The 16,132-nt window shown below is 43.6% G+C and overlaps 1 protein-coding gene across 5 annotated transcripts in view; it reads right to left on the bottom strand.

The window, feature by feature from the left end:
* Positions 1 to 16,132, bottom strand: part of LOC121564142 (ena/VASP-like protein) — a 53,169-nt gene that overhangs the window by 1,378 nt on the left and 35,659 nt on the right. For all 5 annotated transcript variants that reach the window (XM_045209207.1, XM_045209205.1, XM_045209206.1 and 2 more), the window contains 8 exons: positions 15,009 to 15,908; positions 14,406 to 14,677; positions 14,016 to 14,134; positions 13,670 to 13,697; positions 8,201 to 8,231; positions 8,030 to 8,090; positions 344 to 401; positions 159 to 216 (listed from right to left, as the gene is read on the bottom strand). In XM_045209207.1, the coding sequence (XP_045065142.1) occupies positions 159 to 216; positions 344 to 401; positions 8,030 to 8,090; positions 8,201 to 8,231; positions 13,670 to 13,697; positions 14,016 to 14,134; positions 14,406 to 14,677; positions 15,009 to 15,908 (1,527 nt within the window). The remainder of the gene's footprint in view (positions 1 to 158; positions 217 to 343; positions 402 to 8,029; positions 8,091 to 8,200; positions 8,232 to 13,669; positions 13,698 to 14,015; positions 14,135 to 14,405; positions 14,678 to 15,008; positions 15,909 to 16,132) is intronic.

Below are 16,132 nucleotides of genomic sequence, written 5' to 3'. Positions count from 1 at the left end.
TACCTTTGTTCGCTGTAACGGAAAAACTGAATTGGACTACAGAAAGTGTATAGAATATGAATATGAAGGACCTTAGTCGGTTTGCAGGTAAATTGCTCACTGATGCTGGCAGGCCGTTTCAATAACAACAAAATGCATAAACATTCTGTATCACCTACCATTAATGATCTCATCTTTCACCTTCTGCAATTCACGTACAACTTCCTCCAAGATTTCCTGTGGGGTAAAAAAAGTACCTTTTACATTTTCTGCTTCTTTCACAATACTTTTATTCCATTAACAATTGAAGAATGACATACTGATCCGTCCAATATGTATTACAGTTTTGAAATGAGATTCATACCTGCTTCATCCTGTCAAAGTCTATGTCTCCTTCACTAGTGCTGCCCACTGGTCGCACCCTGCAAAACAACAACAACCACAGGGATGATTTGAAATTATCGATAAATATTAATTTGTTAGAACTTTCATAGTAAATTATGCAGATTACTAAACATATGCAGTACATTAAAGCAGACATTTTCTACAGCTAATGACAAGTGACAAGCAACATTCATCCTTGATTATTAGATGAAGGTACAGTATCTTATATTTATATAGCATGGTGGTGTTAGCAATGTAAGGCAGCCATCCATTCACTGTTTATTACTGCGATAAATACAAATAGGCTGTCATGTATATTATCATCACAAGCTTCCTCAATGCAATAAGCAAACACTCCCATGGTTCCTGTTTCCCACGGAAAATACTGAGAATATATTTCAGTGTCTAGGGTTTACCAAGAATGGTGCGACAAACAAAAAAACATCCAGTCAGCGGCAGTCCTGTGGGCGAAAACAGCTTGTTGATGAGAGGTCGAAGGAGAAAGTCAAAAATCGTGCAAGCTACAGTGGCTTGAGAAAGTATTCACCCCCCTTGGCATTTTTCCTATTTTGTTGCCTTACAACCTGGAATTAAAATTGATTTTTTGGGGGTTTGTAACATTTGATTTACACAACATGCCTACCACCTTGAAGATGCAAAATATTTTGGGGGGTGAAACAAACAAGAAATAAGACCAAAAAAAAGAAAACTTGAGCGTGCATAACTATTCACCCCCCCAAAGTCAAAACTTTGTAGAGCCACCTTTTGCAGCAATTACCGCTGCAAGTCTCTTGGGGTATGTCTCTATAAGCTTGGCACATCTAGCCACTGGGATATTTGCCCATTCTTCAAGGCAAAACTGCTCCAGCTCCTTCAAGTTGGATGGGTTCTGCTGGTGTACAGCAATCTTTAAGTCATACCACAGATTCTGAATTGGATTGAGGTTTGGGCTTTGACTAGGCCATTCCAAGACATTTAAATGTTTCTCCTTAAACCACTCGAGTGTTGCTTTAGCAATATGCTTAGGGTCATTGTCCTGCTGGAAGGTGAACCTCCGTCCCAGTCTCAAATCTCTGGAAGACTGAAACAGGTTTCCCTCAAGAATTTCCCTGTATTTAGCGCCATCCATCATTACTTCAATTCTGACCAGTTCCCCAGTCCCTGCCGATGAAAAACATCCCCACAGAATGATGCTGCCACCACCATGCTTCACTGTGGGGATGGTATTCTCGGGGTAATGAGAGGTGTTGGGTTTGCGCCAGACATAGCGTTTTCCTTGATGGCCAGAAAGCTCCATTTTAGTCTCATCTGACAAGAGTATCTTCTTCCATATGTTTGGGGAGTCTCCCACATGCATTTTGGCAAACACCAAACATGTTTGCTTATTTCTTTCTTCAAGCAATGGCTTTTTTCTGGCCACTCTTCTGTAAAGCCCAGCTCTGTGGAGCATACAGCTTAAAGTGGTCCTATGGACAGATACTCCAATCTCCGCTGTGGAGATTTGCAGCTCCTTCAGGGTTATCTTTGGTCTCTTTGTTGCCTCTCTGATTAATGCCCTCCTTGCCCGGTCCGTGAGTTTTGGTGGGCGGCCCTCTCTTGGCAGGTTTGTTGTGGTGACATATTCTTTCCATTTTTTAATAATGGATTTAATGGTGCTCCGTGGGATGTTCAAAGATTCTGATATATTTTTATAACCCAACCCTGATCTGTACTTCTCCACAACTTTGTCCCTGACCTGTTTGGAGAGCTCCTTGGTCTTCATGCTGCCGCTTGCTTGGTGGTTCCCTTTGCTTAGTGGTGTTGCAGACTCTGGGGCCTTTCAGAACAGGTGTATATATACTGAGATCATGTGACACTTAGATTGCACACAGGTGGACTTCATTTAACTAATTATGTGACTTCTGAAGGTAATTGGTTGCACCAGATCTTATTTAGGGGCTTCATAGCAAAGGGGGTGAATACATATGCACGCACCATTTTTCCGTTATTCATTTTTTTGAATTTTTTGAAGCAAGTAATTTTTTTCATTTCACTTCAACAATTTGTCCATTACATGAAATCCAAATAAAAATCCATTTAAATTACAGGTTGTAATGCAAAAAAATAGGAAAAACGCCAAGGGGGAAAACGCAAGGCACTGTAACAGGCAGGCCACAAACGGGCAAATAACGGCACAGTACAACAGTGGTGTGCAGAAAGGCATCTCGGAACGCACAACTCGTCGGTTCTTGTGATGGTGGAGATATTGCAGCAGACGACCACACCAGGTTCCACTCCTATCAGCTAAAAACAAGATGAAGCTGCTCCAGTGGGGCATGCGATCACCAACACTTGACAATTGAGGAATGGAAAAACATTGCCTGGTATGACGAATCCTGGTTCCTGTTGCGTCATGCTGATGGCAGAGTCAGGATTTGGCGCAAGCAGCATGAGTCCATAGCCCCATCCTGCCTGGTGTCAATGGTACAGGTTGTGGCAGTGGTGTAATGGTGTGGGGAATGTTTTCCTGGCACACGTTAGGTCCCTTGATACCAATTGAGCAACGTTTCCATGCTCCGAAGAGTTCAGGCTGTTCTGGATGCAAAGGGGGGTCTGACCCGGTACTAAAGTCCACTAAGTGCATATTTCCTCATCTAAGAGAACATAATGCTATGTAATATGAACCTCTCAATAAATCCCCTTATTTACCTAAAGTTATAGCCTGGGCCCAGATCTGTTTTGCTGTTTAGCCAACAACTGCCATAGGAGTTGGCTATACAGATATAACAGATCCAGACTAAACAGTTACCATGCCTCAGATGAGCAAATCCACACTGATCAGTAAAATATATCTCACGTATAAATAATAATAATTATACATTTCATTTGTATATAGTGCTTTTCATTACAGTGTAATCTAAAACTCTAACTAGGCAAAATAATAAATTAATAATATAACATATCAAATAACATATACAGTGCCTAGTGAAAGTCTACACACCCATTGCAGTCTTCACATTTTGCTGCCTTAAAATTACATCTAAAAGGGGATTCAATTATATTTATTCCCCTACAGATCTACACAACCTACTCCACATTTTCAAAGTGAAAGAAAGTTCTAGAACATTTACCAAATTAATAAACAAATGAAACATATAAGATGTCTTGATTGCGTATGTCTTCACACTCCAGAGTTAATACTTGGTGGAATCGCCTCTGGCAGCCATTACAGCTGTGAATCATTTTCAATAAGATTCGGGCAAAATACACACAGTGTACAAAGTATTATGAACACCTGATCTTTCCATGACATACAGTACCCTGACCAGGTGAATCCAGGTGAAAGCTATGATCCCTTAAAGATGTAACTTGTTAAATCCACTTAAAATCAGTGTAGATGAAGGGGAGGAGACAGGTTCAAGAAGGATTTTAAGCCTTGAGACAATTAAGACATGGATTGTGTATGTGTGTATGTGAGAGGGGTATGGTAGTAGGTGCCAAGCGCACCGGTTTGTGTCAAGAACTGCAACGCTGCAGAGTTTTTCACGCTCAACAGTTTCCCATGTGTATCAAGAACGGTCCACCACCCAAAGGACATCCGGCCAACTGGACACAACTGTGGGAAGCATTGGAGTCAACATGGGCCAGCATCCCTGTGGAACGCTTTCGACACCTTATAGAGTGTCCATGCCCCAACAAATTGAGGCTTTTTTCTTTTGTCAGAATTGCTCAAGCTCAGTATATTTGGTTGGAAATCATTGATGGACAACAATATTTAAACCTTGCCTCTGATTTTCTAAGCAGATTTAAGTCAGAATTGAGACTGGACTATTCAAGAACACTCAACCCCTCTTGGAAAGCCATTCTGGTGTGTCTTTTTCATTACAATTTGTGTAATCCCGCGGAAAAATAAAACCCTATCCCAGGGTTTTCAGAAGACTGAGTTAGGTTTTCCTCTAACTTTTTTACCTGGGCTTTGCTCTTTTCATATTTATTTTGATCCTAAAAAACTCCCCAGTCCCTGTGGTGACAACATACCCATAACACTGCCACAACAATACTTGAAAATACAAAGGGATCAACAACATTGCATTCACTCCATATTACTGGCCTTTATGACAAATAAGCCTGTGTTAAAAAATCCACTCCAAATCATCCATTCTGTTTGCAACAAGGCTGTTAAGTAATACTGCAAGTCAACACGGCAAATAAGTTAACTTTTTGGCCTAAATTAAAAACTAAAGGTTTGGGTCAAATCCAATACAACACAGCACAGAGTGAAACCCTATGTGTTTTCAAGTATTGTGGTGGGAGCATCATGTTATGGGTATTCTTGTCATCGGCAGGGACTGGGGAGATTGTCAGGATGCCAAAGACACACCAGAATGGCTTTCCAAGAGGTGTTGAGTGTTCCTGAGTGGTCTAGTCTCAGTCCTAGCTTGAAAATCAGAGACAAGGTTTGAATATTGCTGTCCATAAATGATTCCCAACCAAATTTACTGAGCTTGAACAATTTTCACAAAAATAATATGCCTTAGGAAAGCATTCACACCCATTAACCTTTTCTACATTTTGTTGTGTTACGGCCTCAATTTAAATTTAAATTGAGATTTGTGCAAACCTGGTGGCCAACTACAAGAAACTTCTGACCTCTGTGATTGCCAACAAGGGATTTGCCACCAAGTACTAGGTCATGTTTTGCAGAGGGGTCAAATACTTATTTCCCTCATTAAAATGCAAATCAATTAATATATATTTTTTTGTTGTTATTCTGTCTCTCACTGTTCAAATAAACCTACCATTAAAATTATAGACTGATAATTTCTTTGTCAGTGGGCAAACGTACAAAATCAGCAGGGGATCAAATACTTTTTTCCCTCACTGTACCCCATAATGTCAAAGTGGAATTATGTTTGTAGAATTTTTTTCAAATTAATTAAAAATGAAATGCTGAAATGTCAATAAGTATTCAAACCCTTTGTTATGGCAAGCCTAAATAATTTCAGTAGTAAAAATGTGCTTAAAGCTGTAATATGTAACTTTTTGGGCGACTCAAACAAATTCATATATAAATTGGAGTTATAGATCTGTCATTGTCATTGAAAGCAAGTCTAAGAAGAGTTACAGTGGGGGAAAAAAGTATTTTGTCAGCCACCAATTGTGCAAGTTCTCCCACTTAAAAAGATGAGAGAGGCCTGTAATTTTCATCATATGTACACGTCAACTATGACAGACATATTAAGAAAAAAAAATCCAGAAAATCACATTGTAGGATTTTTAATGAATTTATTTGCAAATTATGGTGGAAAATAAGTATTTGGTCACCTACAAACAAGCAAGATTTCTGGCTCTCACAGACCTGTAACTTCTTCTTTAAGAGGCTCCTCTGTCCTCCACTCGTTACCTGTATTAATGGCACCTGTTTGAACTTGTTATCAGTATAAAAGACACCTGTCCACAACCTCAAACAGTCACACTCCAAACTCCACTATGGCCAAGACCAAAGAGCTGTCAAAAGACACCAGAAATAAAATTGTAGACCTGCACCAGGCTGGGAAGACTGAATCTGCAATAGGTAAGCAGCTTGGTTTGAAGAAATCAACTGTGGGAGCAATTATTAGGAAATGGAAGACATACAAGACCACTGATAATCTCCCTTGATCTGGGGCTCCACGCAAGATCTCACCCCGTGGGGTCAAAATGATCACAAGAACGGTGAGCAAAAATCCCAGAACCACACGGGGGGACCTAGTGAATGATCTGCAGAGAGCTGGGACCAAAGTAACAAAGCCTACCATCAGTAACACACTACGCCGCCAGGGACTCAAATCCTGCAGTGCCAGACGTGTCCCCCTGCTTAAGCCAGTACATGTCCAGGCCCGTCTGAAGTTTGCTAGAGTGCATTTGGATGATCCAGAAGAGGATTGGGAGAATGTCATATGGTCAGATGAAACCAAAATAGAACTTTTTGGTAAAAACTCATCTCGTCGTGTTTGGAGGACAAAGAATGCTGAGTTGCATCCAAAGAACACCATACTTACTTTGAAGCATGAGGGTGGAAACATCATGCTTTGGGGCTGTTTTTCTGCAAAGGGACCAGGACGACTGATCCGTGTAAAGGAAAGAATGAATGGGGCCATGTATCGTGAGATTTTGAGTGAAAACCTCCTTCCATCAGCAAGGGCATTGAAGATGAAAAGTGGCTGGGTCTTTCAGCATGACAATGATCCCAAACACACCGCCCGGGCAATGAAGGAGTGGCTTTGTAAGAAGCATTTCAAGGTCCTGGAGTGGCCTAGCCAGTCTCCAGATCTCAACCCCATAGAAAATCTTTGGAGGGAGTTGAAAGTCCGTGTTGCCCAGCGACAGCCCCAAAACATCACTGCTGTAGAGGAGATCTGCATGGAGGAATGGGCCAAAATACCAGCAACAGTGTGTGAAAACCATGTGAAGACTTACAGAAAATGTTTGACCTGTGTCATTGCCAACAAAGGGTATATAACAAAGTATTGAGAAACTTTTGTTATTGACCAAATACTTATTTTTCACCATAATTTGCAAATAAATTCATAAAAAAATCCTACAATGTGATTTTCTGGATTTTTTTTCTTCATTTTGTCTGTCATAGTTGACGTGTACCTATGATGAACATTACAGGCCTCTATCATCTTTTTAAGTGGGAGAACTTGCACAATTGGTGGCTGACTAAATACTTTTTTCCCCCACTGTAGATTGTAACAGTTAGTTTGTTTTGGTGAGCATTCAGAGCATTTTAGCTATGTTTTCCTGGATATCCTTTAGCTGTTTGTTATTTGCATCTCCAAGTTGTTCTTTTTCTTTTCCTCTAAGGGAAGCCATGGCTTGTTGGGTTTGAGTCTCAGCGTTGCTTTACCCACAGATTGGTTCGCTGTTGTATATAACTGACCGCTCACGCTCTCCCGGTTGCTTGGGGATATATTGATTATTGACTTTAGAGGCTTAATTTAAACTATATTGTCTGGCTTCTTCATATAATCACAGTTCTGACGGTACAAAACAGAGCTACTCACTCCCCATGTGGCCTTTCGGTACACGCATGCACCTCTCAAAAGGATTCTAACATGTATTGACTTAGAGGTGTAAATACTTATGTAAATGAGAGTTCTCTATTTAATTTTCTATAAATTAGCAGAAATGACTAACAACATGTTTTTACTTAGTTATTATGGGGTATTGTGTGTAGATGGGTGAGATTTATTTATTTTTAATCCATTTTGAATTCAGGCTGTAACAACAAAACGTGGAATAAGTCAAGGGGTATGAATACTTTCTGAAAGCACTGTTTGTTGTGCAATGTTGGAATAATCTTATTCCAAATTATTCACAGCTGTAATGTCTGACAAAGGTTATTCCACTAAGTATTAGCTCTGGATTGTAAAGACATCTGCAATCAAGACATATTCGTTATTTTGTAGTTTTTTATCAATTTTGTATAACTTTCTTTCACTTTGAAAATGTGAAGTAGGTTGTGTAGAGCTGTAGGAAAAAATTCTAATTGAATCCCTTTTTAGTTAACATTTTAAGGCAACAAAATGTGAAGACTGTGCAAGGACTTTAGACTTTCAGTAGGCACTGTATCCCTTCTCATTGTGCCATTTGATATTTTAAAAGGTTTGGGAGCCCCTATCAAACAGATGATGATACTAACCTTGATACCAGTGAAGACTTGTCTACAGAGTTTGCTCGGTCCCATGGATTCTTCCCAGCACCTAGAAGGAGAGAGCGTCACAATTAGAAGAGACTCACTTTAAAAAGCAACATCGCTCTATACAGCCAATAAAAAATATTTTAAAACATGTGGAGGCAAGAGTGTGTTTACCTGTGGAGTTCTGCCCTGGCTTGGGATCCTCCTACAATGGAAAATGGATGATCAGTATGTGTGGATTATCAGTGTTTGTTTGTGTGTGTGTATGTATGTGTCTATGTGTGTGTGTGTGTGTGTGTGTGTGTGTGTGTGTGTGTGTGTGTGTGTGTATGTATGTATGTATGTATGTGTGTGTGTGTGTGTGTATACAGTGAGGGAAAAAAGTATTTGATCCCCTGCTGATTTTGTATGTTTGCCCACTGACAAAGACATGATCACTCTATAATTTTAATGGTAGGTTTATTTGAACAGTGAGAGACAGAATAACAAAAAAACAATCCTCCAAAGCATAATGTTTCCACCTCCATGTTTGACAGTGGGGATGGTGTTCTTGGGGTCATAGGCAGCATTCCTCCTCCTCCAAACACGGCGAGTTGAGTTAATGCCAAAGAGCTCGATTTTGGTTTCATCTGACCACAACACTTTCACCCAGTTCTCCTCTGAATCATTCAGATGTTCATTGGCAAACTTCAGACGGGCCTGTATATGTGCTTTCTTGAGCAGGGGGACCTTGCGGGCGCTGCAGGATTTCAGTCCTTCACAGTGTAGTGTGTTACCAATTGTTTTCTTGGTGACTATGGTCCCAGCTGCCTTGAGATCATTGACAAGATCCTCCCGTGTAGTTCTGGGCTGATTCCTCACCGTTCTCATGATCATTGCAACTCCACGAGGTGAGATCTTGCATGGAGCCGCAGGCCGAGGGAGATTGACAGTTATTTTGTGTTTCTTCCATTTGCGAATAATCGCACCAACTGTTGTCATCTTCTCACCAAGCTGCATGGAGATGGTCTTGTAGCCCATTCCAGCCTTGTGTAGGTCTACAATATTGTCCCTGACATCCTTGGAGAGATCTTTGGTCTTGGCCATGGTGGAGAGTTTGGAATCTGATTGATTGATTGCTTCTGAGGACAGGTGTCTTTTATACAGGTAACAAACTGAGATTAGGAGCACTCCCTTTAAGACTGTGCTCCTAATCTCAGCACGTTACCTGTATAAAAGACACCTGGGAGCCAGAAATCTTTCTGATTGAGAGGGGGTCAAATACTTATTTCCCTCATTAAAATGCAAATCAATTTATAACATTTTTGACATGCGTTTTTCTGGATTTTTTTGTTGTTATTCTGTCTCTCACTGTTCAAATAAACCTACCATTAAAATTATAGACTGATCATTTCTTTGTCAGTGGGCAAATGTACAAAATCAGCAGGGGATCAAACACTTTTTTCCCCTCACTGTGTGTATATATATATATATAATACCAGTCAAAAGTTTGGACACACCTACTAATTCAAGGGTTTATCTTTATTTTTTACTATTTTCTACATTGTAGAATAATAGTGAAGACTTCAACACTATGAAATAACACATATGGAATCATGTAGTAACCAAAAAAGTGTAAAACAAATCAAAATATATTTTTTATTTGAGGTTCTTCAAAGTAGCCACCTTGATGACAGCTTTGCACACTCTTGGCATTCTCTCAACCAGCTTCACCTGAAATGCTTTTCCAACAGTCTTGAAGGAGTTCCCACATATGCTGAGCACTTGTTGGCTGCTTTTCCTTCACTCTGCAGTCCAACTCATCCCAAAACATCTCAATTGGGTTGCGGTCGGGTGATTGTGGAGGCCAGGTCATCTGATACAGCACTCCATCACTCTCTTTCTTGGTAAAATAGCCCTTACACAGCCTGGAGGTGTGTTGGGTCACTGTCCTGTTGAAAAACAAATGATAGTCCCACTAAACCTAAACCAGATGGGATGGCATAGCATATCGCTGCAGAATGCTGTGGTAGCCATGCTGGTTAAGTGTGCCTTGAATTCTAAATAAATCACTGACAGTGTCATCAGCAAAGCACCCCCACACCATCACACCTCCTCCGCCATGCTTCACGGTGGGAACCACACATGTGGAGATCATCCATTCACCTATTATGCATTTCACAGAGACACGGCAGTTGGAACCAAAAATCAAAATATGGAATGATCAGACCAATTCCATATGTGTTATTTCATAGTTTTGATGTCTTCACTATTATTCTACAATGTAAAAAATTGTAAAAATAAAGAAAAACCCTTGAATGAGTAGGTGTGTCCAAACATTTGACTGGTAGTGTGTGTGTGTGTGTATATATATATATATATATATATATATATACACACACACACTGAGTGTACAAAACATTAGGAACACCTGCTCTTTTTATGACAAAGTGATCATGCGAATCAAATCAAATTGTATTTGTCACATGCGCCGAATACAACAGGTGTAGACCTTACAGTGAAATGCTTACTTACAAGCCCTTAACCAACAAGCAGTTTTAAGAAAGAATACCAAAATAAATCACACAAAAAATACAATATAAAATAATACAAAATAAAAGTAACAAATAATTAAAGAGAAGCAAGTTATATACAGGGGGTACCGATACCGAGTCAATGTGCGGGGGCACCGGTTAGTCGAGGTAATATGTACATGTAGGTAGAGTTATTAAAGTGACTATGCATAGATAATAAACAGAGAGTAGCAGCAGCGTAAAAGAGGGGTGGGGGGGTGGGGGGCAATGCAAATAGTCTGGGTAGCCATTTGATTAGATGTTCAGGAGTCTTATGGATTGGGGGTAGAAGCTGTTTAGAAGCCTCTTGGACCTAGACTTGGTGCTCCGGTACTGCCTGCTGTGCGGTAGCAGAGAGAACAGTCTATGACTAGGGTGGCTGGAGTATTTTTGACAATTTTTAGGGCCTTCCTCTGACACCGCCTGGTATAGAGGTCCTGGATGGCAGGAAGCTTGGCCCCAGTGATGTACTGGGCCATACGCACCACCCCTCTGTAGTGCCTTGCGGTCGGAGGCCGAGCAGTTGCCATACCAGGCAGTGATGCAACCAGTCAGGATGCTCTCGATGGTGCAGCTGTAGAACCTTTTGAGGATCTGAGGACCCATGCCAAATCTTTTCAGTCTCCACATGGGGAACAGGTTTTGTCGTGCCATCTTCACGACTGTCTTGGTGTGCTTGGACCATGTTAGTTTGTTGGTGATGTGGACACCAAGGAACTTGAAGCTCTCAACCTACTCCACTACAGCCCCGTCGATGAGAATGGGGGCATGCTCGGTCCTCTGCTTTTTCCTGTAGTCCACAATCATCTCCTTTGTCTTGATCACGTTGAGGGAGAGGTTGTTGTCCTGGCACCACACGGCCAGGTCTCTGACCTCCTCCCTATAGGCTGTCTTGTCGTTGTCGGTGATCAGGCCTACCACTGTTGTGTCATCGGCAAACTTAATAATGGTGTTGGAGTCATGCCTGGCCATGCAGTCATGAGTGAACAGGGTGTACAAGAGGGGACTGAGCACGCACCCCTGAGGGGCCCCCGTGTTGAGGATCAGTGTGGCGGATGTGTTGTTACCTACCCTTACCACCTGGGGGCGGCCCGTCAGGAAGTCCAGGATCCAGTTGCAGAGGGAGGTGTTTAGTCCTAGGGTCCTTAGCTTAGTGATGAGCATTGAGGGCACTATAGTGTTGAACGCTGAGCTGTAGTCAATGAATAGCAATCTTACATAGGTGTTCCTTTTGTCCAGGTGTGAAAGGGCAGTGTGGAGCTTAATAGAGATTGCATTATCTGTGGATCTGTTGGGGCGATATGCAAATTATAGTGGGTCTAGGGTTTCTGGGATAATGGTGTTGATGTGAGCCATGACCAGCCTTTCAAAGCACTTCATGACTACAGACGTGAGTGCTACGGGTCTGTAGTCATTTAGGCAGGTTACCTTAGTGTTCTTGGGCACAAGGACTATGGTGGTTTGCTTGAAACATGTTGGTATTACAGACAAAGACAGGGAGAGGTTGAAAATGTCAGTGAAGACACTTGCCAGTTGGTCAGCGCATGCTCGGAGTACACGTCCTGGTAATCCGTAGGGCCCTGCGGCCTTGTGAATGTTGACCTGTTTAAAGGTCTTACTCACATTGGCTACGGAGAGCGTGATCACACAGTCATCCGGAACAGCTGATGGTCTCATGCATGTTTCAGTGTAACTTGTCTCAAAGCGAGCATAGAAGTAATTTAGCTCGTCTGGTAGGCTCGTGTCACTGGGCAGCTCGCGGCTGTGCTTCCCTTTGTAGTCTGTAATAGTTTGCAAGCCCTGCCACATCCGACGAGCATCGGAGCCGGTGTAGTACGATTCGATCTTAGTCCTGTATTGACACTTTGCCTGTTTGATGGTTCGCCTGAGTGCATAGCGAGATTTCTTATAAGCTTCCGGGTTAGAGTCCCGCTCCTTGAAAGCGGCAGCTCTACCCTTTAGCTCAGTGCGGATGTTGCCTGTAATCCATGGCTTCTGGTTGGGGTATGTACGTACAGTCACTGTGGGGACGACGTCATCGTTGCACTTATTGATGAAGCCAGTGACTGACGTGGTGTAGTCCTCAATGCCATCGGAAGAATCCCAGAACATATTCCAGTCTATGCAGCAAAACAGTCCTGTAGCTTAGCATCTGCTTCATCTGACCACTTTTTTATTGACCGAGTCACTGTTGCTTCCTGCTTTAGTTTTTGCTTGTAAGCAGGAATCAGGAGGATATAATTATGGTCAGATTTTCCAAATGGAGGGTGAGGGAGAGCTTTGTACACGTCTCTGTGTGTGGAGTAAAGGTGGTCTAGAGTTTTTTTCCCTCTGGTTGCACATTTAACATGCTGGTAGAAATGAGGTAAAACCGATGTAAGTTTCCCTGCATTAAAGTCCCCGGCCACTAGGAGCGCTGCCTCTGGATGAGCGTTTTCCTGTTTGCTTATGGCCGTATACAGTTCATTGAGTGCGGTCTTAGTGCCAGCATCGGTTCCTGGTGAAAGCTATGATCCCTTATTGATGTCACCTGTTAAATCCACTTCAATCAGTGTAGATGAAGGGGAGGAGACAGGTTAAAGAAGGATTTTTAAGCCTTGAGACAATTGAGACATGGATTGTGTATGTGTGCCATTCAGAAGGTGAATGGGCAAGACAAAATATTTAAGTGCCTTTGAGCGGGGTATGGTAATAGGTGCCAGGCGCACCGGTTTGAGTGTGTCAAGAACTGCAACGCTGCTAGGTTTTTCACACCCAATATTTTCCCATGTGTGTCAAGATTGGTCCCCCACCTAAAGGACATCCAGCCAACATGACAACTGTGGGAGGCATTGGAGTCAACATGGGCCAGCATCCCTGTGGAACGCTTTCGACACCTTGTAGAGTCCATGCCCCAACGAATTGGGGTTGTTCTGAGGGCAAAAGGGGACGCAACTCAATATTAGGAAGGTGTTCATAATGTTTTGTACACTCAGTGTATGAGTAAGTGTGTGTACAATTCTCTTTTGATTGCTTGAATGCAATTATTGTTGCTGGATAGACCCACCCTGTTGAACTAATACTTTATATTTTAAAAGATAAACTGCATTACCTCTTCAGGTCGCTCTGAGGCTTTCCGTCTGCAGGAAAAGCAAATTCAGGCATTAAGATAATGAAAAAGACAACTCCAGTCATGTTGCAAATCAGAAGTGTTAGTTCACAGGCTAGCAGCCTATTTACTTACAATCACATCAAGGAAAACCTTTTTTGTGACAATCTTCAATAAAATTAAATAATTATCTATGAACTCCAGAATGTTAATGATACACATTTGAGAATACAATGTACATTGATGATCTTGTGATGTGCTATAGTTAGGATAGGGATTTTCAATTACATTTATTTCAATTTGATTAAATTAGTTACATCTTTTTTTCACACAGTTGTTTTCCTCTCACCTGCGCGCTAGAAGGGCGTTCATTTCCTGCATCAGCCCCTCCCCTCCACCACCACTACCTCCACTCGAGCGGTTGACATCGTTCTTGGCTCCACCTGTTCCTGGTGGACTGTTCTCATCCTGAGGACACACAACATTGTCCACCATATGAGTTCCATCTTATAGAAGCCAACCAACAGATAATGTGTATATGGTTTGAATGTCCAAGCAATTTTCACATAGATATGAATGGTCTTGTTCAGTGGGGCACACCGTAGCAAAACATTTCCAAATGTATTGCAAAGAAAGAAAAATATTAAGTTTCTTATTGGACATGTTTAGGTAGTACCTCCTTGTTTAAAAAAGTTTTCTTCCTACTGACCATGATACAAGTCTGAGCTGAGATACTAACCCTTGCAACTTTACGGAGTTTGGCTCCAGCGAGGGCGGCCGCCAGTCCTGAGAGTGGCTGCGCCAGCTCATTCCCTGCCCCCCCTACCGGTGGCCCCCCAGGCTCTCCACCAACCGGCAGTGGAGGGGGCATGGGCGGTGGCACCGTGGCAGGAGGCGGGGGGCCCGGTGGAGGGGGGGGGGCCATGGGTGCCATAGGGGCAGGGGGGGCCATAGGCATAGGTGGGGTCACCGGTGGGGCCACAGTCAGCATGGCGGGAAGAGAAACCGGACCTGGGAGAGAAACAGAATAGGTTCACATCAGGTGACATCAGATTCCTCATTGGCTAACACTGCTGGCGAGTACTGATTGGAACTGATTAGATGAACAGTCTCAGATAAGAGGAATTTAAAGTTAATCAAAAATGCAAAAGTACAGTAACAGATGGCAGAATTTTCTATGGGGACTGTTATTGTATTCATAATAGGTATATACTTCCATCCACATAAGCCAGATGCATGTTGTGTGAGGTGTGTGGAGTGGAGTGGACATACATACAGGACACACACAGGACACACACCTGTTGTCCAAGTGCCTTGCTCATTGAGCACTGCTTGTACTTACTGCAGCTGGCCGTGGCAGCCTGAGCGACAGGAGAGGGCGTCTGCTTGGGCGAGCCCCCCTCTGATGGGGCTGTGGTGTATGAGGGGGGAGAGAATTGGGGAGCTGGTGGTGGTGGGGGCGCGGCCTGGTACATCTGCTGCTGGGGGTGAAAGGAGGAGGGGTACTGGGGCTGGTGGGCGGAGACAGGGACGGGGCCCTGCGCAGACTGACCAATCAGAGGGGGCAAGGAAGTAGCCTCGCCATAACCTAGATGCTGCTGTTGCTGCTGAGCAAGGTTATAATAGTCCTCTGATTGGCCGTTGGCGTGGGGGAGATGGGGCGGGATGTGGGGTTGGCCGGGCTGGTCCAGGGGGTGGGTCTTAACGCGGCTGTGGAGAGGCGGCAGAGGGTGGGCCACGGGGACGACATGCTGGGGCTGAGGCACAGGGGGCATGTGCACAGGCATCATGCCCACCACGGGGGGCGTGGAGGGCATGGGGCTGTACATGTGGGCGTGGGAGGCTGACCAGGTGCCGTGTTTGGGGGGCAGCACAGGGTCCTGCAGGGGGTGACCCTGGTGGAGAGACTGGGTGTGGTGGAGGGCCCGAGCAGTGGGGGGAGAGAGGGGGATCTGGCGCACCTGCCGGGTCGGGGCCATGGGCACCCCTGGCTGCACGGGTAAGAAGGCCGAGGCCAGGGAGGTGGAGAGCTGGGAGAGCTGGGCGGAGTTGTCACCAGCCCGTCCGCCCAGCACCTCTCTCTCCTGGGAGGAGGAGGAGGAGGAGGAGGAAGGGGAGGAGTTGGAGGCCACTCGACCGTAGGAAGGCGGCAGTGTGGCGGCCCGGTAGTGTCTATACTCAGGAGGGGTGTTTGAGGGGTGAGAGGGAGGGGAGGACACCTTATATTGGAGGGTGGAAACGACTACAACACACAGACGGAGGAGGGTGGGGTAGAAAACAAAGGATAAAAAAAAGAGAGAATAATGAGAAACCAAGCAAAGATGATGAAATATAAAAAGAAACTGATAAGAAAAAGAAGCAGAATGCAAACTCTCAGGAAAGCAGCAAGTCGCATTGTCACGCAGCTGCCGACAACACGCTGGCACAATGAGTGTAGCTCCTGTTTGTGCATGGATAAGCATGAGT

This window comes from Coregonus clupeaformis, chromosome 29 (assembly GCF_020615455.1).
Source record: "Coregonus clupeaformis isolate EN_2021a chromosome 29, ASM2061545v1, whole genome shotgun sequence".
In the NCBI taxonomy this organism is placed as follows: Eukaryota; Metazoa; Chordata; class Actinopteri; order Salmoniformes; family Salmonidae; genus Coregonus; species Coregonus clupeaformis.
This window is presented reverse-complemented; position numbering and strand designations above follow the sequence as displayed.